General features: G+C 39.8%; 4 protein-coding genes across 8 annotated transcripts in view; 2 read left to right on the forward strand and 2 right to left on the reverse strand.

Moving 5' to 3' along the window:
* The window catches only part of LOC103473809 (microfibril-associated glycoprotein 4-like), a 48,806-nt gene that overhangs the window by 18,721 nt on the left and 2,164 nt on the right, over window positions 1-27,921 (reverse strand). The window lies entirely within an intron of this gene.
* hcar2 (hydroxycarboxylic acid receptor 2-) lies at window positions 1,377-7,529 on the forward strand. Of its 3 annotated transcripts, none has more exons than XM_008424319.2 (3): window positions 1,377-1,782; window positions 4,268-5,191; window positions 5,276-7,529. In XM_008424319.2, the coding sequence occupies exons 2-3, from the start codon at window positions 4,302-4,304 to the stop codon at window positions 5,340-5,342; spliced, it is 957 nt and encodes a 318-aa protein (XP_008422541.1). In that variant the 5' UTR covers window positions 1,377-1,782; window positions 4,268-4,301; the 3' UTR covers window positions 5,343-7,529. The 3 variants fall into 3 exon arrangements, with proteins under 3 accessions (XP_008422541.1, XP_008422542.1, XP_081469296.1); XM_008424320.2 differs by lacking the exon at window positions 1,377-1,782 and adding an exon at window positions 1,815-2,119; XM_081613170.1 differs by lacking the exon at window positions 1,377-1,782 and having other exon boundaries at window positions 3,632-5,191.
* Window positions 7,616-11,495, reverse strand: LOC103473806 (uncharacterized). The gene is made up of 2 exons (XM_008424314.3): window positions 11,161-11,495; window positions 7,616-10,102 (listed from the first exon to the last, which is right to left on the reverse strand). Exons 1-2 carry the CDS (start codon window positions 11,357-11,359, stop codon window positions 8,529-8,531), a joined length of 1,773 nt encoding a protein of 590 aa, XP_008422536.1. The 5' UTR covers window positions 11,360-11,495; the 3' UTR covers window positions 7,616-8,528.
* LOC103473807 (uncharacterized) lies at window positions 11,484-26,704 on the forward strand. 3 transcript variants are annotated; one of them, XM_008424315.3, is made up of 16 exons: window positions 11,484-11,540; window positions 15,434-16,026; window positions 16,303-16,384; window positions 16,551-17,064; window positions 19,308-20,228; window positions 21,547-21,627; window positions 21,724-21,836; window positions 21,927-21,985; window positions 22,064-22,153; window positions 22,244-22,287; window positions 22,377-22,543; window positions 23,442-23,512; window positions 23,592-23,737; window positions 23,843-23,987; window positions 25,100-25,246; window positions 25,326-26,704. In XM_008424315.3, the coding sequence occupies exons 2-16, from the start codon at window positions 15,559-15,561 to the stop codon at window positions 25,608-25,610; spliced, it is 3,333 nt and encodes a 1,110-aa protein (XP_008422537.2). In that variant the 5' UTR covers window positions 11,484-11,540; window positions 15,434-15,558; the 3' UTR covers window positions 25,611-26,704. The 3 variants fall into 3 exon arrangements, with proteins under 3 accessions (XP_008422537.2, XP_081469294.1, XP_008422538.2); XM_081613168.1 differs by lacking the exon at window positions 11,484-11,540 and adding an exon at window positions 12,988-13,303 and having other exon boundaries at window positions 16,560-17,064; XM_008424316.3 differs by lacking the exon at window positions 11,484-11,540 and adding an exon at window positions 12,989-13,303.

Here is a 27,921-nt window from a genome sequence, read left to right on the forward strand (position 1 = left end):
AGTGGAAATGTTCTGCCATATGGGAAGGAGAGGCTCCTTCTGTTAAACGCAACACCTCTGCAAACAAGCAGAGGCGAGGGGCGCACAGAGGTAAACAACTCACAGTCCAACTCCAGCAATAAACCAGTTCAAACAGTCTGAATCCACCTCAGAAGTTAATCACCATAAATGCAGCACAACTGGCAGGAGAGTAAAGAAAGAGATAAAAAAAATGGGTTTAATGTTGTTTCACTTAATGAACTTTAGAGAGTGACTGCTGCACCCAGTTGTCTTAAATTTAGGACAAGTTGGAGGGAAAAGGTCAGAGGTTACAGGAGGTTATGAGGTGATTCCCAATGAGCGCTGTAAAACATGCCTGCTTCTTTTACCATGTCTTAAGTGTTCCCTTGGAAACTACAGGCACACATTTTGATGCATTTTATTGTTATTTTATGGAGTATGGCAAGATACAAGAAAAACAATGGATTGTTTTTTTTGTGTTTTTTTTTTTTACAAATATTAGTCTGAACAGGGTGGCATGCGTTTGAATTGGGCTCCCCAATGATTCAACACCATTTGCTGCATTTACAGCTGCATCTCCTTATGTGTGATGCTCTTAGCTTTGCACAGTTAGACAATGAAATTTATGTTACTTTGTTTGTGCAAAATTGCTCAGAATTAGAGTAGAACAGCAGATGACCTAAACTGAGCTTTACAACCTGAGCCGAGAATCTCTGAATCTCCCCCAGAGCTCCAGGTAGGTTTGAGCGTCCAAGTTCTGGGCGCTCAAACCTACCAAGTGTGAGTGTAGGTGTTTCCCTGTTTCTCAAGTTGCAAAACAGGAACAAACTGTTTTGCAATTTGCTTCCTCCTGATTTCATCTCCTTTCTGATCTGCCTGTGTTCCTTGGGTTTCATCATGCTATTTTTTATGTGATATTCTCTGAAAAAGAACATCTTTGAAGTGTTCACAAAGCAACTGTATTTATTTCATGCTGAGTTTAAATTACGCAAAGGCGGACTCTATTAGTTGATTGTGTGATTTCTCTCTCTGATTTCATAATCAGAGAGAGAAATGGTGGCTGAACACGAACGCAAGCCACACCTTTTACATTTTAATTAGGGGAAAGGAAATGAAAAACACACATCAGTTTCCTTTTACTTCACCATTATACGCTTCTTTTTGTTGATCTATTGCATAACATCCTGATAAAGATCAGTTTGTGATCGTAACAGGACGAAATGCAAAAAAAAAAAAAACTTTCAAATTTATGGATCCCTTTGCAAGGCCTCGTAACATATTACACCATGTTACAGTGAATTTAATCAGTTATAATTTACAGTCTTGTTGCATCAGTTGTTTACCGCCGATTTTCCGCCGGGCTCTTATCAGTTTGTTGCATCAGTGTCGATTGGTGCGAATGGAAGATGCGACGCCGTCTCTCTGGACACTGTCAGCTGTTCCTTGATTTCACCAATATTCATTTTTAACTTTAACTTGTTTGCAAAATGCATACATGTAGTTAATGCATTGGTAAATTTTGTGAATTTAGTAATAGATTTATCATTGATGCAGAGGGGCCAAGCCAAGACAATCATGGCATTCTGTAGGGGAAGATCCTCAGCTTCCACGCCCTCATCCCCACACTGTGATTGGACGATTTTGAACAATCCCTCAAGTGTTTGCTCACACTCTCAAGGATGCAATCTGCCCATTTTAGGGTGAAGGTTAAGTGTTTTCTCATGCAGGAACACTGCAGACACAGTGAAGAGTCGATGGATATGTCACCTCGCAGGTTAACAGGTGAGTGTGGCTTATCTTTAGCCTATAACTCGTAGCATTTGAATTTAAACAGAGAGTGCACAGTTTTATGGAAATATCTGCACCAGAGTTTGCTGCTTAGCCTTTGTGACAAAAGTCCAGGATGCATTCTGACTCCTTATTTACATGTCGACCATATAAATAGAGATAGTGTTTTGACGTCCACTTGTTGGCACGCATGGCAGCCATTTTTCACTGCAGTTGCCCGGCAAAGCTCTAACAGAACAAAATAGGAAATTACATTAGTGACAGCAAAGCTGACACACATCTCACTTCAGAGAAGTTACATCCAGACAAGACTGGGGTCCTGTTGAAAGAGGTATGAGGCTTTGTTTAACATTATAAAAGCTAAAAGGCACATGTTAGTGAGATATGTTTTAAAAATAGCATAGTTTAATCTTCCAGGTTTGCATATTTTTAAAATGTAAGTTTTGTTTCACAGGTAGAGATTAAATTACATCTACTGTAATTCATCAAGAGATCTATATATCTATATCTATGTATATATGTTATATATTTTAAATATTTTATTTATTTATATTACTGTAAAGAATGCTTGGAAGAGTTTATGTTTTAAGCCGGAGAGAAAGTTTTTTTAGCCAGTGATGTGTAAAGGAAGTTGCAAAACATTTTCTTGCAGGGTAACACCAACGAGTCCTAATATATGCTTAAAAAAAGACATTTTAAAGGTAAAGGTAATTTTATTTAGATAGCACATTTGCAATACAAAGTGCCTTGTTAGCGTATTGTGTCTTCATTTAAATTACGCAGTTTTATTTCACATGAAGCTCCTTCATGGAAACTGAACGAAAAAGATAAATGCTTTAGTAACACAAGAAGCCAGGATGAATAAATAAAAATGACCTGAGGTGACAGATTAGATTGAATTAAATGTCTCATATGAACTGTTGTTTGATATTCCATGAAGTAATGAGGCAAAAATGAATAAAAACAGTTCTTACACAATACAACTGATAACAAGGCTAAGCTGGATCAATTTTATTACAACATTAATGTGCTGTACGTGACTAACGTGTATCACACGCAAACAGAAAATAAAATTATATTAAAATATGCCTCTTGTAAATTTGGAGCTTACGCAGCATCAAAGATAACTCCAAATGAATTCTGCATGCGGAAATGTGAATTGTCACTGAAGCAGCATGATAGATTTAAATGGTGTTAACATGAAACTGAAAATAATGTCATAAACAGTGCAATGGTTGATATCTAATTCAAATTATAAGGGGAATCAAACTAAGTTATCTCTAGTACAACAAATTAATGTTACAAGTTGAAATAAATTAATTCTTATGATCTGTCTTTAATATGACTTCAACTTCCTTTTAACGTTACTTTAAGAGTTTTATCACATCTGTGGACAGCTATGTTTCTACTACTGCATTTGACTTCTGCTTTCTGTACATGTGTAGTTTTATTTTGTTTTCAAAGAACCGCAAGTGCAAACAAGTAGAAGAGACGACAGAGCAACTTTTGAATACAAGCTCACACTTTAAGCACCTACATGCTGCACTGAGACACTTTTAAATAAAAGAACTTCACAAAATATTTTCATAGTCTGTTCATCTTGCTTGTAATTCGAAAAAAAAAAAACAATAAGAGATAAACTTATAAGGATTTAAGGATTCAGTAATGAAAGAATTGGGATGTCAGCAAATAATGTAGTTTAACAGGGAATTACCATGTTTTATTTCTGGCACATTGAGAAGACTGGCAGAAATTGTCTGGTTAAGTAATTTGTATTGTTCATCTTTAAATAAAAGAAGTAAAAGTAAAAGCAAGTACTGGGTAAAAATATGGAAACGTGGTTAAAAAAAACAACTTTGGAGAATAAATATTGTTGGCACTTCAATAGAGATTTGTGGTGAAAGCAGAACATGAAGAATGACATTGCTGAGTGCAGTTCTGGTTTTCCCCCAAAAATGTTTGGGCTACACAAACGTTTTTGGTCTTATGCGAATCGACCTTTTTACACATCTACTGTGTCTTTGACATACGTGGCTTGCATTTTGATCATAATGTCATTAAAATGCACACAGGTGGATCTAGATACTTTAATAAATGAATTCTGGAGACAATTGGTTGTGCACAGTGAAAAAGGGACTGAGCACAAATTATGCCACACTTTTCAGATTGAATATATAAAGAAAATTGCGTTTCACGCATCCACAAATATGAGCTTCTTTGTATTGAAATCTCTCTAAAAGTTGTTGCAGTTTGTGGTTTGAGTACAAAGGGCTCTGAATGCTTTTCCATGACAAACGTATATCAGGAACAGTTAAACAGTTTCCCTCATCCATATCTACACAAGATGAAGTTATATGACATAAAAAAGAGAGAGCACACATTTCAGATGTGATGTTATACGTAGATTCTTCCTAGTCATCTTAAACAGAGTTTAATTGTTGTTTGATTTAAACGCATGTACTGATTTGTTGTTTAACAGAGCTTTGTCCTTCTGCCTGATCCAACCAGCCGACATGGAGGGTTTTGACTTAAACGTCTCTGGGCTCTACATCTCTCGGGGATTCGCAAATTTCAGTGGAGATAAAACCTTATATGAGAACTGCAAACACATCCCAGAAGTTCTTATCTGGTATCTCAGCCTGCAGTTCACCAACATGTTCGTGGGCATCCCGGCCAACATCACAGTGTTGTGGCTCATCCACAAGAGCAAGAGGGATTCCTCCACCTCGGATATCTTCATCGTTCACCTGGCGGTTCTAGACGTGCTGTTCTGTCTCACGCCTCCGCTGGAGCTGGCCAGCATCGTCTTCCTCACCTCCAGCAGCCCCTGGTACGTCCTGCGCTTCTTCTACGGCATAAAAGACTTCTCGCCGCTCTTTCTGTCCTGCATTTGCCTGGACCGTTACATCGCCGTGATCCACCCCATCTTCTTCACCAGGCTCAAAGACCGTCAGCACAGGCCGGCGCTGGCCGTCCTGGTTTGGCTCATTATCCTGGCCTACGCCTCGGCTAAATGTGCTGGAAACATTCCGCGTTTTGAGCAGGTCTACACGGTGATGATCCTCACAGCGTTTGCTTTCATGGTGTTTTGCAACATAGTGATTCTCTGGGCCCTGAGACGGTCCAGGCCCGGCCGGGACTCGAAGCATCCGGTGAAGAAGAGAGCCTTCAACATGGTTCTGATAATCCTGGCTATCATTGTCTTCAACTACTTCCCTTCTGTTGCATTGTTCCCCTTTCAAGGGTACTTCTCTCAGGACGTGTTTCGCTGCTATATTCACCATGTCGGTTTTGGCTTGATGGACTTTAGCAGCACCATTCAGCCTATGCTTTATCTATCCAAGGAAAAGTTCCCATGGAAACTCAACTGCTGCAGAACCACAACCAAAGAGACACAAACGAAGTGAGGCCCATTCTTGTATTTCTCATGCTCTACCAGAGTTAAACGAATGTTCGGATAAATTTGTTTTCTGTCTGCTCTTTCCAGTTCAGACTCACGGGAGATTTGGAGCGTAACCCAGCAGTCCCAGAACGTCAGCGAGGTAATACTCTGAAGATGCTACGGATTACAGAACACAGAGAAGAACAGGGGAGGCGTGCGTTTCCAATTTGCCTGTGCAAAAAACACAAAACAGAACCATTTTTGATTACAGTGACAGAAATGTGCAACAGTAAACCCACAGGGGGTGGACAAGAAATCAAAACAGTTCCCTGTACGTTGCAAAAATGTTGACTCATCAATTATTTCTTTTTATTTTGTACCGGGAATTCCTTGTAATTTTTCCAAATTTGTCTTAAACAGTTATTCTGGCTTTCCTGAGTCTTCTTTGGACTTTAACTGATTGTTTCTCAGTTCAGTTCCTAAGACACTCTGCCTTGTCATTCAGGCATTTAAATGTTTCTAAACTTAAGGAATGAAAGTAAAGATGCAATTTTTAATTGGTCTTCAGGAGGTTTTGTAAATAGTAAGCCGTCACAAAGGCAGAATGTTTTAGCTATTTCTTGTGCTAAATTTATAAAAATGAATAAAGTGGCAATTTCCCCACAGACACAACTACGTAGCTTAAATCATGTTATCTATAGCAAATAATCAACTGCTGAGTGATGCGTCTCTCAGTTTCTGTTTCAAGTCTGTCAAAGAGACATGAAAAATCAGCCAAAGTTCAAAGAAGACCTTCCAAGAGGAAGTGTGGCGAGGCACATATCAAGAAAGTCTTCTTTATGGAAAGAATAGAAGAAGAATGTTGTAGACCTTTAACAAATAAACATTCTGCAATAGAAAATATGGAACTGTGTACTGGTTTCCATTGTTTCATGACGGAACTCTATAAATGGTTCTTTTATGCTTCAGATCAAATACTTCTGAAATCTTCAGACAATCTCTGATATTATTCTATATGTGCTTTTCAACAAAATATGTTACAGGTCAATACATGTCAAAATGTCCATAATGTAATTACTAGTATCAATGTTAACTCAGGAGGATTTTGGCACTGCAGCATCCTTGTGGAACCTATAATCAATTTTACATTAGCAGAAGCAAGGAGATGCTAATTTCTGTCAGCAGAAATGCTGTTAGCTTCAGCTCTGTTATAAAGAAGGACATGAATAAAAATACCACAGCTCAAACAAACCCCCTGTTTAGCACTGCGGCATAGCTAGCTCATACAAGACATTTGAAAAGTAGAAGTGTCGTTTTTACAGGACATTGTTCAGTATTTTAGGTAACACAAAGTGTGCTGAAAAAACCCACTTTATTACTTCCGTTATGTGTCGAATAAATGTGGAATTTTTTTTGCACATCTTACAGACTTTTTCTTTTTGTTCCTATTATGGTAAGAAGAAGCAAGTGACTCATGCTGTTGAGAAATATGAATTTAAAAACTGGATTGTTCTGCTTTTTGGATGCATTATATAAATCCAATTTTAAAAAAACCCAACAATGCTTGCCATTTTCTGAGAGTGAACTGCAGCAGCAGAGATTGGCACAAAGCCATTTTCTAGGTCTGGTTGTAAAATGGAGCAGGTGTAGCTTCAGCCTTTTGTAATGTTTTTGTTTTTGACATTGTATTTATTTTCTTGTTTGCTACTTTTCAAGATCTTGTATGTCCTCACAAGGCCCGGTTGTGGCAGAATGTATTGATAAAACCCATTAACAAACTGCTTCTGCATTCAATCTTAAAATTAATCAACATTGAGCATTTTTCACATTTATGTAATTTTTGCAGAATACAAATAAAAACTTGGTTGTTTTCTGCGCATTTTCCCGTTTTTCGTCTTTGCCTTTCTTGCAGTTAAGCAGCTAATAAATATAAAGCTTCTAAATGTGCGAGACTTCTAAAAACAGAACTTGTTTCCACAATGAGTCAACAGTAAATCAACCAACAGATTTGGTTTTGCTCGCCTAAGTTTTTTTCTTTTTTTACTGACATCCACAAACTTTAAAATTACTTCCTTTCATGTGAAACGCAAACAAAATGCTGAAACATCTCCAGCAGATCCATCGTTGTACTCTGATAGGACAAATTTGATAACGATTTGATTCTGTTCCTGAAAAATTATTTAAATCTTCTTATCTTAGCAATACTTCAGCAGCATAATAATTTGATGTTGCACAAGCCACATGCATAACTATAACCTTTTTTTTTTTTTTTTAAACAGCATTTTTTTTCCCCACTAGCATTTCAAGTTTTGTGCATTAGAATTAGGTTTTTGATACTCCAACATTTGGTCCTGGCATGCTTTTCGTTCTTAAAAACCTCTAATAAATATTAGGTGTGTGCAAAATTTTCACACTATAATTTAAAAAAGGAAATGAGACAAAAAAGCCTTTTGACTAATATATTTAAATGAGACAAAAATCACAATGACAGCTTTCAGATTTAATACATCATGCTACATTATGTAATTGTACATTTACTACAACAAACAACAAACAAAAGCCCTCTCGTTCACAAAGCGGGTCACTGTTTCTGGTATCACAGCAAAGACAATAAAAACATCTTCCAGCAGCTCAACATTTACTGAAATCAACAGAACTTGGCACAGAACTTCTTCTACTCTCCTTTCAGAAGAGTAGAACAACAACATCATTAAACACGTCTACTCTTACAATCTTATTGTATGAAGACACACAGCTTATAATCAAGTCACTTACATCAGAGGTGTAAATATGTAAAAAAAGCATTCAGTCATTTCTTTGATTTACTGCTTTGAGGATTTAATAACAAAATCACAATTTTTAAAAGGTTTCCTTTGGTGGTGCTACAACAGGAAAGACAAAGAAAGGGAGCAGCTTTTGTAAATAATGTAGTAAAATATGCTAAACACTCAAATTGATTTACAGCTAACTCTACAGCAGTGAATCCTTCCTGTTTCTCTGTTATTCACAGACTTTTATACAACTGTGTATTAGGGCCATTGTAAAAAAATAAAAAATAAAGGGAGGAAATTTCGGCCAAAACGCTTAGAAATTTTACATTAATATCAGAAATTTTCTAGAAAAAAACAAAGAGATTTCCAAAAGTTACAAATTTTTGACTTTTGAAACACAAATTTTAACGTTTTTTTTTCTGCCTAGAACATTAAAAAAAAATTTCTGGCAAATTTTGGACAAGTTTTTTTCTAGAATTTTTCTGAGACAAACCTCAACATTTTTTTGGGGGTGAGGGGAATTTGTTCCTTTTTTCTCTCTCTCTACAGTGGCCCTGATGTGCCGCTGTACTTCTAGGCCAACTGGTTTAAGTTTCTGTCACGTCTTGAAGTCTCTCAGACGCAGAGACTCCAGCCTCACTCGTACTTCCTGCACTCTGCATGGTGCGCTCCTGCGACGCGTGAATCTTGAGGTGCTTCCTCAAGCTGGAATTATCGGCGTAGGCCTTCCCGCACTGACCGCAGCAGAAAAGCTTCTCCTTGGTGTGCACCAGCTCATGTCTCCTCAGATGACAGGACCTCCTGAAGCTTTTCCCACAGGATGTGCAGCTGTACTCCTTTTCCCCTGTGTGGGTCTTCTGGTGCAGCTTCAGGCTGCTGGCCACCGTGAATTTCTTGCCGCACTCGTCGCAGCCGTACGGCCGTTCTCCTGTGTGCGTCCGCATGTGGATCTTGAGGTGTCCGGTCTGACTGAAGGTCTTTCTGCACAGCTCGCAGCTGTACGGCCTCTCCCCCGTGTGGCTCCTGTAATGCGTTTTGAGGTCGCCGAGGCTGTTGAACCTCTTGCAGCACTGGGCGCAGCCGTAGGGCCGCTCGCCCGTGTGGATCCTCTCGTGCATCCGCAGGTTTCCGACGTTTCGGAACGTTTTGCCGCACTGCCGGCAGCCGTACGGCTTCTCCCCGGTGTGAGTCCTCAGGTGGACCTTGAGCTGGGTGTTCTCGTTGAAGCGCTTCTCGCAGTACGAGCAGGCGTAGGGCTTCTCGCCGGTGTGGATCCGCCTGTGCACCCTGAGCTGGCTGGGGTGCGCGTAGGTCTTGCTGCAGACGTTGCAGCCGTACGGTCTTTCTCCTGTGTGAATGCGCCGGTGGGATAAGAGGAGGTCGGCACGCTTGTAGTGTTTCCCACAAAGGTCACAGCTGTGAACTTTACTACTGCTGCTGTGAGCTTTGACGTGAACATTGAGCAAAGCTGCTTCGCTGAATGTCTTCGGACAGATTGGGCAGCGTAAAAAGTTGACGCTTTGTTCTTGGGTCTCGTCTTCAGCAACAACGGGTGAATCGCTTTGCTCCAAACTTATTTCTTCTTGCTCCATTTCTTGGATGCGCGTTCCCTCCATCCATCTCTGGTCCGACTCTGATTCCTGATATTTCAGTTCGTACTTCAACTCTGGGTGAGTCAAACTTTCACCGTTAGCGTCCTCCTGTTTCTCAACCTTGATGACATGTCCCTCCTGTGTGTAGCAACCGGAAACAACGGTGACTTTACCGCCGCACTCACTGCCTCTATGGTCAGGGCTTGAAGGATGCAGCTGTTCCTCATCTGTGAATGAATCACCGAAAACGTCTGAGGCCTCATTCTTTACCAGCTTTGCCGTCTGATTCAGAGAAGGCCGGGAGAGGTCGACGGCACCACTTTCTCCCAAACCTGGCTCCGTTTTCACAGGAACTGAGTTTCCTACGGACTTGTCAACAGATGACTGTTCTTCTATTTGATCTGTCTGCTGAAAAAATGGATCAGAGAATGCTCTGTCCTTCAGGTTGTTCTTATTTCTCTTCCTTAAGCCTTTCTTGTCACTGCTGCAGATGGACACCTTAAACTTGGTGTGGGTGGAGGTAGAAGGACGACTGTTCCAGTCGGAGGCAGCATCCTCCTCACATCCATCTGAAAAAGTGAAATGAAAACAATGACCAGGTCGGTACATGTGTAGAATGATTTATGAGTAAAAATCCCACAGACGTGATGCAAAACCCACAGTAGAGTTGTAAGTGTATTTTTCTCCACTAGAGGGCGGCTGTCCCAACTTATTAAATCTCCATGGCATTACTAAACTAAAAGGTTTGACATAATTTCAGTGCTCAGGTTTTATCTGATTTAGGGAGATCAGCATTATATGTAGAATCTAAAAAAAAAATCTAATGAGAAGGTGAAATGTGAATTAATGCGAGCAATATTATAACATAAGAAGCCTGCTTACACACTTTATTTGTTCTATTTCAAACTTAAATAGGACGTCACACAGAGGCCCATTTATTTTAGTCGCTATTCAAAAGGAGAAAGGTAAGAAAACATAGCCTCCAACTATAGCAGAGGTGTGCTAATCTTCGTAAGTCATGAATAGCTTCTAACATAAACCTGCTCAAAACTGGAGTCAGAAAAATTAATAATTTGCCTAAACATAAATAAATAAATGAATGAATGAATAAATAAATAAATACATCTAAACTATTTGGTTAGAAAATATTCTAATGACCAAAAAATATATTTTTAATGTTCTACCAGGCATAGAGAAATTAGTGTCACTATTTTTTAAATATAATGTCTGGTTAATAACCATGCTACTGAGAGGGGATATGATGAAAATAAACTAGCTGGGAAAACAGTATTTGCTCTGGTTAAAACTGTTCCATGTGAGATAATAATACACAACTTCCTCACAGTTTATGATTCTAACTTTAAGACAGTATGGAAGGATATTGTTAAACGTCGAGCTGTTTTCGTAAAGAAATGAATTGCGTATTAGCATTTGGAAGAATTTGCGATTCTTTTTATGTAGTTCCCCAAACTGTGATTAATACACGGAACTTTAAGGGTTTGATGCAATGTGCAGAATGAACTTAAAGAAGATGAGACTTCTGAATCCAAATACGAAGAAACTAAAGGACATTGCACAGTCCTCGCAGTGCAGGGCACCAGAGACGGGTAATAAACAAACTGCGGACCTGCGTGGTCAGACTCTGCGCTCCTCTGTGCAAACAGCAGCCGCTTCAGGCCTTCATTCTCGGTCTGGATCGTCTGGAGGGCTCCCTGGTACTCGGAGAGGGTCCGCTCCACCGAGTCCAGAATGTCGTTCACCGTCGCTTGAAAAATCCGGTTCAGTGAGGACTCCAGGCACATTTTTAACTCGCTTGTTTTCTCCATTGAGTTAGACTAAAGCGGCTGAAGATACCTCAGCAGACGCAGACGGGTGGGAAGCAGGAAAAGTGCTGGAGAGGTGGGTGTGTGTGTGTGTGTTTGTGTGTGTGCGGAACAAGACATAACAGGAAATGCACTCTGTCTCCTCTCAGAAGAGGCGGCGGTTTATTTCTCTTAGAGCTCATAGGTACGTATGCTGCCATCTGCTGTTGTGGAGTAACAAGAAATATGTTTTTACATGTTATCCAAAGTAAAAACCAGAATTATTTAATTCTACACATGTTTCAATAATAACAGAACCTTGAAATACAGGCCATGCAAGGACGTCATCATTAGCACACATGCTAATAATTGGTCACAATATAAAGCGTTTAAATGTGACGTTTAAACAACATGTTGCTAGCTGGAAAGCCACTTAGCGGCAATGCTAATGTAACCAGGTTAGTTTTAAACTCTCACATACATCCTAGAAACTGAGCTGCAGCTCTTTAAATGTACTTTAAACTCAACAACTAGGTTTTTATCAAGCTAAATGCCAAATGTTGCTCCAAAAACAAAACATAGCCAAAAAATTCACAACTGATTTAGACACGAGCTAGCAATCGTGGCATCAACAATTCAACTTTCAGTAGTGGGGATATTTTCAAGCAAACAAGGCTTGTAGGTTTTATACATTCCTTTAGCAAACAGTACTACAATAGTAAGGAGATTTTATTAATTACGCCTGAAAGTACAGCTACAGCAAGTGTACTGCAGACCATACTTGTAGTATACTAGAATATAGTAAATTTATTTTAAGTTTACAAAAGTATAATGCATTCAGTACATTCATTCTATTACTGTTCTATTAGGTATACTTACATTTTAGTTTATTGAAAAATATTTAAAGTTTACCACAAGTACAGTCTCATCTATACTGCCATTGTGCTACTTATATACTGCTATTGCACATTCTAATTTATTCAAGCATATTTAAGTACTACTAACTCATCGGGGCACTGACCCCCACACTGGAGAAGCTAGTACATATGTAGAAATTATATAGAAATTACTATGTGAATTAATTTTCCAAAATGCACTTATGCAAAGTTTGTGCAAAACACAAACAGAAAAAAAGCAACCCACATTTATATGTTAAAGTTAACTTTCCAGCTGTGTTGCAAAAGATGAATTAATTAAGCAAATTGTGTTTCTTATTTAATAAGTAATTTATTATTAATTATATTACATCATTTATATAAAAGGAATTTGTAGTTTAAAAATTATACCAACTAAACCTGATTTTAAAAAGTGTCAGGAATTCATCCTGGACTTTCACTTTAAAGCCAACATACCAATTAGAAAATGAGGCGACGATGACTTATGCTAGAATAATCTGAGTAAGGTCTGGTTTTGCCACATTGTCTGGTTGGTTTTGCAGGAATGAATGCTGGCCCCTCCCCTTACCTGACCCGTATCTGTGCGCCTGCATGCCTGTAAGGCCATGGGCGTGTGCAACGAGGCCTCTCAGGTGTCTTTCGAACTTCTGAGTCATCTGCCAATCAGAAAGCAGCTTTTCTTCCTCTTTGTTACCATTCTCGTCTTTCTTCCTTCATCCTTCCTGTTATTTGCTGCTTAGAGACTAACAGAAAAAAAAAAAAAGTGTAACACACCTCCAGATATGGACAGGAAGCTCAGAGACGGAGGACTAGAACTTACATCTCTAACTTTATGTGGCGTAAGAGACTAAAGGTTGTCTTGGCTTAAAGAGAGCAAATGTGTGGCTTGTTTGTTAAGCAGAGCAGGTTCAAACACAGTCACTTTGGCGTTGCTGGTTTGCTTCAGGGTGGCTGTGAATGCACAGCGGCAGACCCGCAGCAACACAGCGGTGCTTTTCCCTCCCACAAGTCTTGACTTAAAACCTCACAAGCTGGTTGATCATATGATGTTGCTTTCAAGCGCCCGGAGGGGGTAAGTCATGCTTTTACAGTCTAATAAATTCCTCACAGAGATGTTCTTGTTCTAATTCTCGCTCAAGCTTATGTCTGTATGTATCATGTTCACTGATGCAGACTTGCTAGTTTTTTTTTTTTTTAAACTGCTGTAGAAGATCCATCATGCTCCATTGTTATTTACAAATTTCACACCTTTAACTTTACCTCTTACAGGTTGTTCCTCTTTTCATTTTCCCCCCTCTGGCATCAATATTTAATTTCATACTTCCTAAACCGGTGATGTGTTGCAGTAACTTCCTATTCTGTAGAAACTTTTAATTCTTAACCTCTGTCGACAAGGTGGAGTTGAATCTGGGCTTTGTGTTTCCTGTCATGTGTTTTATTTCAAAAACTGTCAAATTTCCACTATTGAAAGCTTCATACTCAGATAAGGGTTTTGTTGTGTTTTTATGATCCACAAAGTTACAATTGTTGTAATGTGAAACATTCTCTTTTTTTTTTTTATCATTTCAGTCATGTTTTGTTTTTACAATTTTACCTCAATGCATTGCAAAATTTAAAACATTTATTACATTGTTACTGTAAAAAAAACAACAACTTATCAAACCTGTCAAACTAACTTATTTCGATCTATTCTTCTCTGTTAATCGTAGTTAACTCCTGTTGCATTTGTTGCACTCTGACAGGAACTGAGAACTTTGCACCCACACAGGAAATGTGGTCAAGGTCTGTCCCGGATGTTGGCTGCCATGACATGAATGAAATAATAAAAGAAAGACAGAAAAGTTTTAAAAACGAGCGCGTGCAAGAGAGAAGGAGATCGTGTTTTAAGCTGAGATCATAAAGAAAACCAAAAATCTGATATATAACATGTGACGTTTTCCCGACATGGGTTGCTGCCGGTGTTTGTGTTCACAACACACTCTGAAGCCAAGTTCACCAGACAGACATCTGCACGTGTCGCAGTGCGTGGTGATAAAATGATAAACAGAGGACAAAACGGTTGAACTGCAGCCCCAGAACCCCACCCCGTCTCCACCGAATCTCCGTCCATCATACAGCGTACACCCCGTCACTCCGCTTCCTTCTGCAGCTCGTTCGCTCAGCTGGTTTTCTGTTTTTTTGGTCTCAGGAAGTAAAAATGGTCTTTTGTGTCATTTAACTTCAAGGTGCCTTGCACGGCACGCTGGCAGAGGCGGCAAATTAACAGTGGTTTTAGACGTATAAACAATATAGATTCGCTGGAAACATGATGATGTTCAGGATCGCAGAGGCATTCATTCCTCTTCAAGCCTTTTCGTGTTTTGTTACAACCACAAAACAAAATCAAGCAGCGCAAGATTATGAAGTGAAAGGATAAGGATACTCCTCTTTCAGTTTTGCTTACAATAAAAACATCTAAAAAAGAATGCATTTTCTCCCACTCTTACTCCTCAACCCTCCGCTTGAGGCAGCATTTTTTGGCCTGTCATCACAGTTGGAGATGCGGGTAGTTTTGTGATAGGGTTAGGGTTAGGGTATCTACTACTTTACAAGTTGAGCAAGATTCTAAAGAGCCAAATTTCAGAAAGATTAGATGGATGGCATCTTTGAAGGTTGATTTTGAAATCTTACCACAGATCTTTAGCTGGATTTTCGTTTGAACTTTGACTGGGCCATTCTACTCCATAGGTACACTTTGATTTTTACAAAAATCAAAAGTAGCTATGTCTGTCTGTTTACGATCATCGTCCAGTTGGAAGGTAAACGTCCACGTTGATTTTCTCCCAAACTCTTTCTTCTGCATGAATTATTGCAAAATGGCAGTGGGATGACATATCTTTTTTATTTATTTATTTTTATATTTTTCTTCTTCCCACCTTCCCAAAAATCCAGGTTTGTGGAGTGTATGACTAATGAAAATCCCAACAAATTACAGCAACGTTTGTGACTGTAATGAACACTTTAGGAGGGCATGATGGGAATGCTTTTTGTCTGTCGAATATTTAAATCCTCCTTAGGAGATATTTTCTTAGCCAGTTTTGTTTTTGCTTTTGATCATTCGATTCAACTAGCTGCACAGCTGACTCAAATTTAGAGGAAATTATTTGCTTCATCCGAGTTCAAATTAAAATCTTTCTATTTTTCTTTTTTTTTTATCCAACAGAGATGGCACCTTGTAAAAGCATCAGGCCTAATCCAGCAGGCCAGGACGTTTTGTGAATAAACAGCTTCGTCACCCCTCTCTAAACTTGACAAAAAGCTGGCAACTTTACTGCCTGCGAGGCGCCGATGGAGGAGGTGAACCTGTGTGCTTCTCTGCCGGATGTCATAGAAGCAGAACTGCCACGTGACTCGCAGGCCTCAGCGGATCAGAGTGCGAATGGAGAACGCGAGGAGCCGGGGTCTGGCGATGAGGCAGAGATGAGCGAGACGCACGCCTCTCCTGAAGAGGCAGAGCAGCTGGAGGAAACTATGTGGACCCTGCAGCCCGTCACCTGCACCACCTCCTCTCTTTCCTTCGCCAGTGTGGGATGGGACATGCCCGTCTCCTCCGCGGAGACGACTGACAGCAGCTTGGCCAATCAGCTTTTCTCCGAGGGCGTGACTCTGAGTCTGAGCAGCACTTCCTCCTCTCATCACCATCAGCCTCAAGATGTTACTGCCGAGCCTTGTGAGCAGGAGGACAAAGAGGAACCAGATGAGGCTGAGGCACGGCCTCTACACCCAGCTACAGAGAGTGCCGGAAATGACTATAAGGTATGAAATGTGTCAGAAAGAGAAGAGGTGTGACACTTTCCTGCCTCTGTTACTCGTTACTGACAATTTAATCCACATCTAAAAGTGAATCATGTCATTAAGCCTAATTTTACTGGATTTAAGAGTTTACGTCCTGTGTTTTTGTTGCTAATTTGGGTTCCTGTGGTTGATGTGGGAGTAAATGAGCATGTGTGCTGTTCAGCTCCATGAACTCAGAGGGAATCACAAGTTTCTCTCCGTAAGCTCGCGCTCAGCAGTCTGTGTTGCAATTTTCAGCCATGTGATGCTGCAGATGAAAACGAGCCAACGAAACAGGAAAAGGAAGAATCAGCAGCAGAGCAGCCTGAAAGTAACACCGGTATGTATCAGAGCAGCTCTGTTACATTCGCTTTAGTTGGAGATTATTTGTGTTTCAATTTTTAGGAGGAAGCGTGTTGACACACGCTTCCTCCTAAAAATTGAAACACAAAGGTCACTCCTTGACCTTTCTCACCGTGTTCAACCTCTTCTGCCAAATTTTCTAGGAATTTCAGATTCAGAGGAAGACGATGGAAGCTCAGTAACATCAGATGAGGCCTTATTAGAAACTCCTGACAAGATCCAAAGTTTATCAGAAGATGTGGACACTTTTTTAGATGTGAAACTCGAAAAGGAACAAGAGGTCACAGTTCTGCTGAGTGAGCAAGAAGACTCGGAAGGAGAACAGGCCTCGACAAACGGTGTTGACACTGACGGAGCGACGGAGGACTGGAGTGAGGTTCCAGACGAGAAGAGCTTAAGTAACATTTCCGACGAGGAGGAGCCGTCTGCGGCGGATCGTTTTGAGACTGAACAAGCGACCGAGGAGGAGAGCGGGGGGCAAGAAGAGCAGAGCTTCACCAATGGTTCCAACGAGGAGGAACCGGCCGCAGCAGGTTGTGTCGAAACCCAGGAAGAGCGTCCGGACGTGATCGAGGTTGAGGAACAGCAGAGTTTGAGCGACATTTCCAATGAGGAAGAAAGCGAGGAGGCAGAAACTGTCAGCTCTCTGAGTTATCTGTGAGTATTGTTCATTCAAAAAAAAAGGGAAGAGGACATTTTCAATTACAGCGCAGAAAGAGAAAACAAGAAAAACCAAAACTAATTACAGATGCCAATCCGCATTTTATCAAATAAAAATAACTTTGCTACATTGAACATCTAGTCATTCATCATGACTGCTAGTGAGTCAGCGTTCTCTAAAAGATAAGGAACAGTTCTGTTACGACATGTTAACATTTAAATAAACTTACCACATATGAGACACAATTTCTATTTCAACCACATGATCTGATCTTTTGACATAATGTTTAAAACTGGTAAACTCCAGTAAAGCTCTCAGAAATGCTGGTAAACTAAATTAGCAGTCAATCCAAGTTCATTACTTGACTACTCTTATGCAAGTTTATTAGCATAGCACATTCGGTGCAAGTGCTTTATATAATGAAAATTTTAAATTGCAGTGATATGATAAAGGAAAGTAATGAAAAATAGGAATACAGATTAAATCGATAGTGTTAATGTTAATCACAGGCAGCTTTACACAGGTGGATTTTTTAGCCGTGATTTATAGAAACTCTTTGTTTCGGTTGTTTTGCAGTTTTCTGGAAGTTTGTTCCAGGTCAGAGGAGCATTAAAACTGACTGCTGCTTCTCCGTGTTTGGTTCTGCAGAGCAGACCAGAATCAAAAGACCAGAGTGGTCTGAAAAGCTGATACAACAACAACAACAGATCTTTAATGTATTCAGTAATTTATAAACCAACAAAGGTATCCTAGAGTCCATTCTGTGGCTTTAGACCTGGAGCGATGTGCTCCATCTTCCTGGTTTTAGTCAGGATGTGAGCAGCAGAGTATTCAGGCAGAGCTACGATGAGTGTAGATCTAAAGGACTTCAGGTTTTGTTGTTTGATCAGAAGTGAATTTACAAACTTATTTAATTTTTTTTAGATGACGCAACAATGATTAAAAATAAGTCAGTTGTTCAATCATTGTACTGGGGTTTAACTCCCAGTGAGTACTCTTAAATATCTAATTTTGTAACTTGTTGGAGATTAGATTGCTTAATCTCAGTATTTGGTGTGAACTTTTATTCCTCAGAGGATTGGGAATTGTCTCAAATTCCCCCTTTTTATTTATTTTCTTTAATTTATTGGTGGCTGTTTGAAATATTTAGCTCTTTTTGGATCAAACATGAACACTAAAGTGGTGAGTGTTTTGAAAGTACAGTTCAGCATGGTTGCTAAGCAGCCAAGTGAATTTGCTACCTGAGCAAATATTCAGCCTAATTAACAAGTTAATATAAGATTGCTAGACTTGTGTTTCACTCTGAAGAGTAGAATATCTAAAAATGTATAATTTTCTTTACATTAAGCACTAGTAAACTACAAAATTGGCAAAAAAATCTATTCTATACGTTTGTTTTTCTGTGTCAAATCAAAACAATGTTAAATTATATATTGTTTTTGTGGCTGTTTCTTCTGAATATTATACATTTTTTGTATGAATACAGTGAAACTATGGTGTTTGTACTCAAGGTTATCATACCATGAGGGTCTCATTCTGGTTAATTGTTACTTTAAGTGGAAAACCAAAGAGCTCCTCCAGAGTCATTACTCATGTCTTTCCCTCTCGGCTTTTTGCCACCGCTCCCCTGAATATCTCAAACCTGCAAACTGCTTTCAGAGGTGAAAACTCTTTCTTCCTGTGCTTTTAATTGCCATTAGCTGACTGCTACTTCCCCTATGAATCCCTGTACAAGCAGTAAGGGCATTTTCACCCTCCACTTCTGCATTTTGACTCAGCCAAAGAACTAATGACACCGTGTAGTGATGAACTGTGTGTTTTTTTTCCTATGTTAGTTTGTGAAAATGATACCTTGATTACACAAAAAACACAAAGTTCAATGCAATCTCTTTTCAGGTTTAAGTTGGGAGAGTATGTTAGCCGCCTGCAAGATGACACCATAAATGAAACCAGCTTTAAATTAATTAATGACAGTTTCAGTCGAGGCCTTCTGTTTCTAACAGGAACACTGATCACATCCTGTTTCTAAACGTTAGGCTGCCACATTAGCATTTCCTCCAGTTTAACACACTGTTTTTTCTTCCTTCTCTTTTTTATATTCACACCTTTCTAAATAGATGTCAGTGTTGAGTCACCAGCGTTTCCGACCTCTGAATTCTTCTTTTATGTACACACCTTTGCAGAATTTTGGGCTATTTTAAATATATTCTCAATGCATGTTTGCTTTGATGCCTTTTAGGGAAGTGCCTGCAGGAGTGCCGCAAACTGACAACACCGAACCAAGCACACCTGCTGATGCGCCGAAAGAGCAACAAGAGCTTCCAGAGGACGGTGGACATTCAGAGGACAAGAAGGACGCAGAGACACCGGATCAGTTAGGTGACGATCTCTCTGTGCTGCCTGAAGAAATGTGTGAAGAAGTGGAGGAGAAAGTGGATCCTGAGCTGTCAGAGTCCGAGGACAAGAACAAGGAAGTGTCAGAAGAGCAGGCGGAAAAAGCGGAGAGCGCAGAAAACTCATCAGATTGGGCGGAAGACCCTGCAAATCTGGTGGAGACAAACTCTTTAGAGCAACAGGAGCGTGACCAAGACAGAGCGGCGTCAGAGTCTGAGCCGGGCGAAACGAGTGAGGAGCCCAAGCAGATGCATCCGGAAGAGTCTGATCAGCTTCAGGACCAGTCCCCAGAGATGGCATCCCCAAACCAGTTAACCCCACCAGAAGCTCCAGAGGATCAACCAGAGCAGACGGCTTGTGATGAAGCTAAGGAGTCCGCAGTCGCGGGCAATCCATCAGAGCCGAACGAGCTGCCACAGCAAACACGGCGCTCGTCGGAGCAGCCGGGACCCTCAGACAAGACGAACGAGTCAGAAGTGACAGAACAGCTGTCGCCTGACAGCGAGGCTGCGCCGCGGGATGAGGAGGCCGAGTCCAACCACGTGGGCCGAGAGGCTGAGACAGTGGTCCAGACTGAAGATGTTGGGATTACTGACAGCGAGAGCCCACCAGGAGTCGTGTCTAACGGAGAAAAACACGAGGATTCGGTGGCGCCTTACGTCAACGGGGATAAGGTGGACAGGGAGAAGGCCCGGCGACTCGCTGAGCAACTCTTTAAGCTGGACAACATCCAACGCTCAGATGTGGTGAAACATCTGGACAAAGAGTAAGCACACATTCAGACACTTTGATTATTATTCGACAAACAGCTTAAAGGTTTGCATGAGCTTTAAAGTGTTTTTATTGCGATGAGGCAACATTAGCTTAGTTTTATTGTTTAATCATGACCAAGAGACAGTGTGTAAATGTTTCTGATCAGCACATGAAAACCATTGTTTTAACTTCCTGCTTTCAGAGGGTTTTCAACTTGACATCTTATTAGCATAATATGCTGATTACTGCCATGCAGAAACCTCAATGTTTTCTGTCTTTGCATCTGACGGAGAAAACATCATGAGTTTTATTTTCTAAAATCGCTGAACTCGATCCCAGGGTACTCTGGCCCATTTCTAAAGCCTTGCTGAGGAAATTTCATTAATTACAAAGAAAGCCTTGAATTGCTCTGACTGAAGAGATTTCAACATTTGTTTTGGCAGATGAGTCAGTTTAGAGGGAGTTTAATAACATTTAAGTTCACTTAATCAAAGTATTGATTTGTTCTTTAATTTGGCTCAGATGAAAGTGTTACCAATCAAATGACCGACTTGACTCTTTTATTTTTTGCTTTTAAATGTCAGTCTTGACTGGTAGTAGAAGTAAATTAGCCTGTTAAATTCATTAGGCAGAGAGTGCAGGGGATAAAATCTGGAAACGTTTCACAAGCTCAGTTTTCCTCGCTGGATTTGGAAAGTAAGGAGTGTGATTTTCTAATTTTCCAAGTCTAGGTAGCAAACATGAGCTTTTGGATTGTTTACAGATTTTATTTGAGCACAGGACAAAATGAAAATGCACACTTATTTAAAAGAAAAGTTTTTGGCCTCTTGACAAGACAACTTTCCAATAAAAAAAAAAAACTTGGTGTTTTTTTTTATTGGAATTTCAATGTCAACTAAAGCACAGAGATGCTTTAGTTGAATAAATAAGAGCTTGTAGAATAACTAACGCTATAAAGAAAATGTCAACTAATTAAAACTATAAAAATAAGATTAAAATAAGCCAGATGTAATTGTAGTTTCTTGGAAAGGTGAGGTGAGTTGTTACTACAAACAAAAACAAAAGGTAATTTTTGTACCTGTAACTTAAATTCAAGTTTCTTAGGAAAAATATTTCATCATGTTTTATGTGTAAAATATATCTTTTTTTTATTTTTTTTTTTACCAAATGTAGTGAAGTTTTAAAAATTGCTGCAAAAATCAAAACCTTCGAACCTCAAATAGTTTAGAAATTTGAAACTAAGTCTTTGGAAGAATCGCAAGATTTGTTCATTTTAGTCTTACATTTGTGTCAAAAAATATATTCATATATAACATTTTTCCCGTGTTTAGTAATGACTTCAGTCATGCTGTCGGAGAGGAATACCTCAAATTCTTTGACTTCTCTGGCCAAACTCTGGATCAGGCCCTCAGGTAAAATACTACAAATGGATATCTATGTCTTATGAAACACCTTCGTGAAACACATATATAATATATTTTAATCCTTTTTCACGCTCTCGTCCCTAGATCTTTTCTGAAGGTTGTCGTGTTGATAGGGGAGACCCAGGAGAGAGAGCGAGTGCTGCAGCATTTCTCCAACCGCTTCCACCAGTGCAACCCCGACTCCTACTCCTGCCCCGGTGAGACAGACATGCGTCACGCTTAAAGACGCAGCTGCGGCGATTCATTCGTGTCTAACATCTGTTTCTGTCTCTTTCGGATGTCCTCAGGGTCCGCGTTGGCTCTGACCTGCGCTTTGATGCTCCTCAACACTGACTTGCATGGACAGGTGAGACCAGACAGCCTCTACAGTTTGTTTTTGACGCTGATTTGTTCGGCTTTTAAGCAATCGCACCTTCGTTTACAGAATGTAGGAAAATCCATGTCTTCATCTAAGTTTGTGACCAACCTGGACGGGATGAATGAGGGAGAAAACTTCAACAAGGAGCTGCTGAAAGTAAAAATATTGACATTTTCTTCTCTCAGCTAAAGCCTAGAACTTGTATATTACAACTGATGAAACTTTTCTCTTGGATTTATATCGTAGAGTCTTTATAACTCCATAAAGAGTGAACCGCTGGAGTGGGCCGTGTAAGTAAAACCATCCAACGTAAGCGTCTCCAGATCCGTGATTCCAGCACATGACCTCATTCATGTTTTCACTTGATCCTGTGGCGAAGGGATGAGGAGGAGCTGAAGAACCTGGTGGATGATAGTGCAGGAGACGACGCTCCTCTGCGCTCCAAATCCAACCCGTTCCTGGACGTTCCTCAGGACAAAAAGGCCACGGTGGTCAAACAGGGATTCCTGCAGAGGAAGCTGCATGCCGACATCAACGGAAAACGCAGTAAGTGGGACTGACACACATATATCCTATGTTACATCACATTAGACACAACAATTTACAAAGCAGAAGAAAACCAGTGTTGAGACGGACATTATGTGGTGTTTCACGCTTTAGTATAAACAGAAAAATTATTTTTAAAGGCTGGTATTGGCACTTGGAACAGACCTAGGTCTGTTCCAAGTGCAACACCAGTTGCAAGTTTAGGTTTAGGCATCAGAGCAGAAAGAGCTACATAATTGACAACATTAGTAATAAATAATGCAAGCATACTTTTACTGCAATTTATTTTATTTTTTAAATATTACTTGCTCCTTATTTATATGGTTTGTCCCATTGAGATACAATATCTTATGTACAAGTGGGACCAGTTTTACTTTTACACCCAGCAGCGCAGAATGAAAAGATGTATAATGTGTGCCTTAGAGTCAAAGTTTATTTATTTAGCACAAAATTGAAATGAAAGCAATACAAGTACTTTGAGTTGTATTTAACATCTCCACGTTTTTCAATTTGTTTTTGAAAGGCCTCATACAAGGGAAAATCTTGCCCTAACCAACCGACCTTGAGTTGTGTTTGTGTGCCACATAAAATCATTCTGAGAGCCACAAATGACCCACGGACCTTCATTTGGACATCCCTGGTCTACCACTACTAATTATGAACAATTACATAACTTTGAATCTGTAGCTGTTGAATTCAAATTAGTATTTCTCTACAAGATATGGAACAAGTGCACAACATTATTCATCAATAATAATAGCTTTCATGTGCTTTTTGAGCATGACAGTAATGCCAAAGCCATATTTTAGTAGCTTGACAGGTTTTATTAAAATCTGTATGTTAGCGACGCAAGTCGTTGGCCATTATGGATCTGCTGAATGTTGTTGTTTTGTGGCAGCTCCCTGGGGGAAACGGGGCTGGAAACCTTTCTTTGCAGAGCTGAAGGGAATGACCCTTTACTTACAGAAGGTCAGTGACTCCGCTCCTAATTCTCCTAACACCATGGAGCTCTTTTACTCGATCCTGAGTTGTCTGTGTTGTGTGTCAGCATGATTACCGCAAAGATCATCCGGTGACCGAGGACATGGTGGGAGTCCATCACTCCCTGGCCGAGCCAGCAGCCGACTACACCAAGAAGCCGCACGTGTTCCGCCTGCAGACGGCCGACTGGAGGGTTTTTCTCTTCCAGGCGTCGTAAGTCGCATAGAATCGTCAGGGCGAGATGTTTGTGTCTGTGTGCGAGGCCGCAGGTTTCCTCTAAAGAGACTGATGGTGACAAATGAAGTGCTTTTCTCTCAGATCCAAAGCAGAGATGAATTCATGGATCTGCCGCATCAACTTGGTTTCCGCTCTTCACTCGTCTCCTCCGTTCCCCGCCGCTGTCGGCTCTCAGAGGAGGTTCTTCAGGCCGATACTTCCTGCCTCAAAGTCTGCACACTCTCTGGTATGCATTTCAGTCTTTGATAATAAATTACAAGTTGCAATTGCTATAACTTGGCTTTAAAATACCTTATGTTTTTATAATTGTCCTTGTGTAATTTTTCACCCTATGTCGTAACAGACCTTTCTTTATCAATTGAAGAAACAGTAAAAAAATATATATATTTTAGTCAATGTGATGCAGAAGTCAAACAGTCAAAGCCAGAGGCGGGTAGAGTACAAAAGAACTGTACTCAAGTAAGAGAAGGACTACTTCAGCGTCTTTTTACATAAGTAAAAGTAAAAAGTAGCCGTCCAAGAAATTACGCAAGTAAGAGTAAAAAAGTATTTGGTAAAGTATCTACTAAAGGCCAAGATAACCCCCCTGCCCCCCCCAAAAAACAACCATATAATATTTGAAAATTGCATCATCAAGCATACAAAATATGAAGTTCTGTGGAAATGTTGCTATTTTCGAGACTAAAATGAAAATAATTCATATAAATAAATAATTATAAAATAACAAAATCAGGCAAAAAAAATAAAAAATAAAAATCCAAATCAATTTCATTCAGTATGTTTCAACAAAACTGCAGGTGTGTTTCTGTGTCTGGTGAATATTCGGTTGGCGTGAATTTGTTCTTCTTTCAGTGAAGTGGCTCACAGTGGGTAGAATATCCTGAGATTTTACTCCAGTAAGAGTGGCGACACTTCATAATAAAATTACTCAGGCAAAAGTAAAAAGTGCAATGTAGCAAAAATACTCCTAAAAGTAAATTTTTTCCAAAAGTAAAGGAAACCAGTTAGTAAACAATACCAGTTCACAGATTTGAACAGAAACACTGTAGCTGCCATTTTAATATAGTAACAGATGTTTAATCATTGGGATTCAAATGCAGACACAAAACATGTGATTTATAAAATGGTTATATAGGCACTGTGATTACAATTCTATACTTCTTTCCATTTATTTCCTTCCTTCCACTTCACAATTTTGCACTACTTTGTGTTGGTTTGTCACAAACAATCCCAAAAACAATGCATCCACAAACATCTAAGTTTACTGTTTTCTTCTGGTTCTGGATAGAGACCAGAAATGTAACCTTTGTCTTCTTTCCTGTCATTTTCCTGATGTAGGAGCATCAGCTGCAGTGTCACGCAGGAAAACTGGATTCCTTCAAAGCCGACCTTTTGCATCAGCAGGAGAACCCGCCAGACAGCAAAAAAGCTAAAACCAGGGATCTGGAGGAACACCGTGTCAGAATCGAGTACCTGCAGTTCGAGGTACTGGAGCTGCTGGGCGACCTTAAGCATGAGTATACGTAGCTCTACAGGTTATTCAGTGTTTGTCTTTCAACCACAGGTGTGTCGCTACGAGACCTACATCCAGGTGCTGGAAGCCTGGAAGACCGTGCCGAAGACTGAGGACGACGCATTGGCCACCGCCGACCTGAAACTGTTCGACAAGACTAGCTGCGGAGACTGCATGGGGGATGAAGATGATGATGAAGCTGGCCTGAAACGGTCTTACTCTAGTCCTTCCCTGGATCTTGAGCTGACCTCTCCGACAATAGTGAAAGTCAAACGTAATATCTCTGAGAGACGGACTTATCGCCGGACCATCGTCCCTCGATTTAAGGAGGCCTGACATGAAGCGATTGTTGGGCCCAGAGACGAAAAGAGACTTTTGAGCGTTTCCGCTGAGATTTTACAGCTAGTAAAATAAATAAAAAAAATTATAATATTCTTCCAAAGATCCATGAGAAAGCCCCCTCAGGAAATTTTTATTTTTGTCTAGTTCATTTCTCATAATTGTGAAATGCACAACTAATAATCTCCATAAATTGAACTTGGTTAGTTTTGTCTGAATTTACAAGTCTTTTTATGAACTGAAATATTGTGGTACCAGCATTTATGTTTTCCTTTTAGGTCAAAGTGAATGTTTTGAGGCCACAAACTGTCTTACTGATGTTTACCACAAGAGGGTGCTGTAGAACAGCACATGTCTGAACAAATGGAACCAGGAAGAAGAACTGCTGTTTTATTTTTGTATTGCACTTTTTTATATAGTTCTACGTGTTCTCTTCAAAAATGTTAAAATGTTGATTTAATATTTGTTTTTTAACTAAGAATGTCTCTCTTAGATGCTTTGTTTAAATGAAGGACTTCTAAAGCAACACAACATGTTACTCAGCACCTGTTACAAAAAAAAAAAACTTGGGTTGAAAATGTTACAGGATTTGAAAAGCAACATAATCTGAAATACTTCAGGACATTTATTCCCTACTAAGCCCAAACTGCAAAATATGGATCAACGAAGTCCATCTGGGTTCAGTTTTCACAGATAGATCAATAAAGTGTTCAGAGAAAATATAAAATACAGAGTTTACCACTAGTCTTTATTAATTTTATTTGGTTATGGTTTTACTTTTTATTTTGCTAATTACATTTTTTACCTTGTATGTTCTGTTTTCCATTCAGTTTTATTTCTTTTAGTTTAAACTAATTAGTTTTTTAATCTAGTTTTTTTTTTCCTATTTTTTCAAAATTTTGAAATGAGGATATTTGTTGTCTGACTGAAATATGGAATGCTTTTTAATGTTTTATATCTAACTTGCTTGAGTCAAAATGTCCTTCACAAAAAAATCAAAACCAATTAAATATAAAACTTCCCTAAACTTTGAATTACAGCAGTAAACTTGAAAACGGCATAAATAAATAAGACACACTGTCTCAGGCGAACCTCCTGCGTTTTTATCTGTTAACCTGTAAATGATGGCACCAAGTTGGTCCTGTTTTGAGTTTTCTCAGCCTGTTAATCAGCAGTTGAGAACAATGTCCAAACTTAACGCACAAACACACACACACCCACACACACACTCCTAATAAACACAGAAACTGGATGTGAATGGGCTGCACAGCGAAGAGCAGGAACGATACTAAACAGGGTCACAACGTGAGGTTTAGGTGTCAAAAACTGACAAAACTTTACGCATCCACTTTGTGACTTTTATTTATTTTTTCTTCTGGTGGGTAAACGTTATGAGGAAGACTCAGTCCATGACAATAACAACAGCTCATTAAGACAAAGTCAGATTCTGCTGATGAGAATGACTGATTGGCCAGCAGGAGTGACAGTGGCCCCGGGGCCACCTGTACATTAAAAAACAAAAAGGCTGGAGAAAAGTTTTCCTGTTACGGACTGAAGAAGTTTAATAAATAATAAAACAGGACAGATTTGTAAGGAAATAACGTTATTTTGTTTTCACTCTACATCATGTGTACAATATCAAGACAGGAATGTGAAGAACAAAAAGGAAAATGGCAGAAAAAGTTACTTTTAGGCCACATGAATTGTTTCTCTGATTTCAGATGGAGGAGTTTATTAATTGTCTGTGCCACAGTTAATGCTGAATGCGCCAATTTGGCCTTAAAGCTCTTCTCACTTGGCCTGCAGAGCATGACTTCAGCAGTGGTGCTGGTGGCCTTGTTCCTTTGAAGAGCCATCACTCTCCTGATCTGCAGCAACAATAACGCCGGGCCTGAGCAGCAGGGGCAGCGTTAGCCGCCGGGTTCAGAGGGCGACTCGGCCCTGGGACCGGGCTGCTTTTGTTCTGTGTGCGCTGCTCCATTCTCAAGCTCTGGGCGACTCAGTCAGGCCTGGGTGGGCAATTAAAAAGCCAAGAGCTCAAGTTGGGATCATTAGTGGCTTGTTTCAAAACACAGTTTCTCTTTTGTTCCTCTCTTTTATTTTTCCCCCGTGCAGCTGTTCACTTTAGGCAGTGCTATGTGTTAATGTGGCTTTAAAAATTGTTCTATTGTTGCACAAAACACTAGAAAATACAACCAAATAAAAAAAAAAAATACATGCTCCATTTGTTACTTTCCATCTTTTGTGTGAATGAACTCTTGATTTCATGCCTCTGAGGACAAAAATGATCTCATCCTTGTTTATCGTC

Source organism: Poecilia reticulata, chromosome 12 (assembly GCF_904066995.2).
Source record: "Poecilia reticulata chromosome 12, P_reticulata-male-v2, whole genome shotgun sequence".
In the NCBI taxonomy this organism is placed as follows: domain Eukaryota; kingdom Metazoa; phylum Chordata; class Actinopteri; order Cyprinodontiformes; family Poeciliidae; genus Poecilia; species Poecilia reticulata.

Excerpts from the sequence above, each read along its gene's own strand:
- LOC103473806 (XM_008424314.3), bottom strand. The coding sequence starts at position 11,359 with ATGGAGAAAACAAGCGAGTTAAAAATGTGCCTGGAGTCCTCACTGAAC. Across the intron at positions 10,103-11,160 it reads CGCAGAGTCTGACCACGCAG|ATGGATGTGAGGAGGATGCT; the intron begins GTCCGCAGTTTG and ends TCACTTTTTCAG.
- LOC103473807 (XM_008424315.3), top strand. The coding sequence starts at position 15,559 with ATGGAGGAGGTGAACCTGTGTGCTTCTCTGCCGGATGTCATAGAAGCA. Across the intron at positions 22,288-22,376 it reads GAACCGCTGGAGTGGGCCGT|GGATGAGGAGGAGCTGAAGA; the intron begins GTAAGTAAAACC and ends CCTGTGGCGAAG. Across the intron at positions 23,738-23,842 it reads GTTTTTCTCTTCCAGGCGTC|ATCCAAAGCAGAGATGAATT; the intron begins GTAAGTCGCATA and ends CTTTTCTCTCAG.
- hcar2 (XM_008424319.2), top strand. The coding sequence starts at position 4,302 with ATGGAGGGTTTTGACTTAAACGTCTCTGGGCTCTACATCTCTCGGGGA. Across the intron at positions 5,192-5,275 it reads ACCAAAGAGACACAAACGAA|TTCAGACTCACGGGAGATTT; the intron begins GTGAGGCCCATT and ends TGCTCTTTCCAG.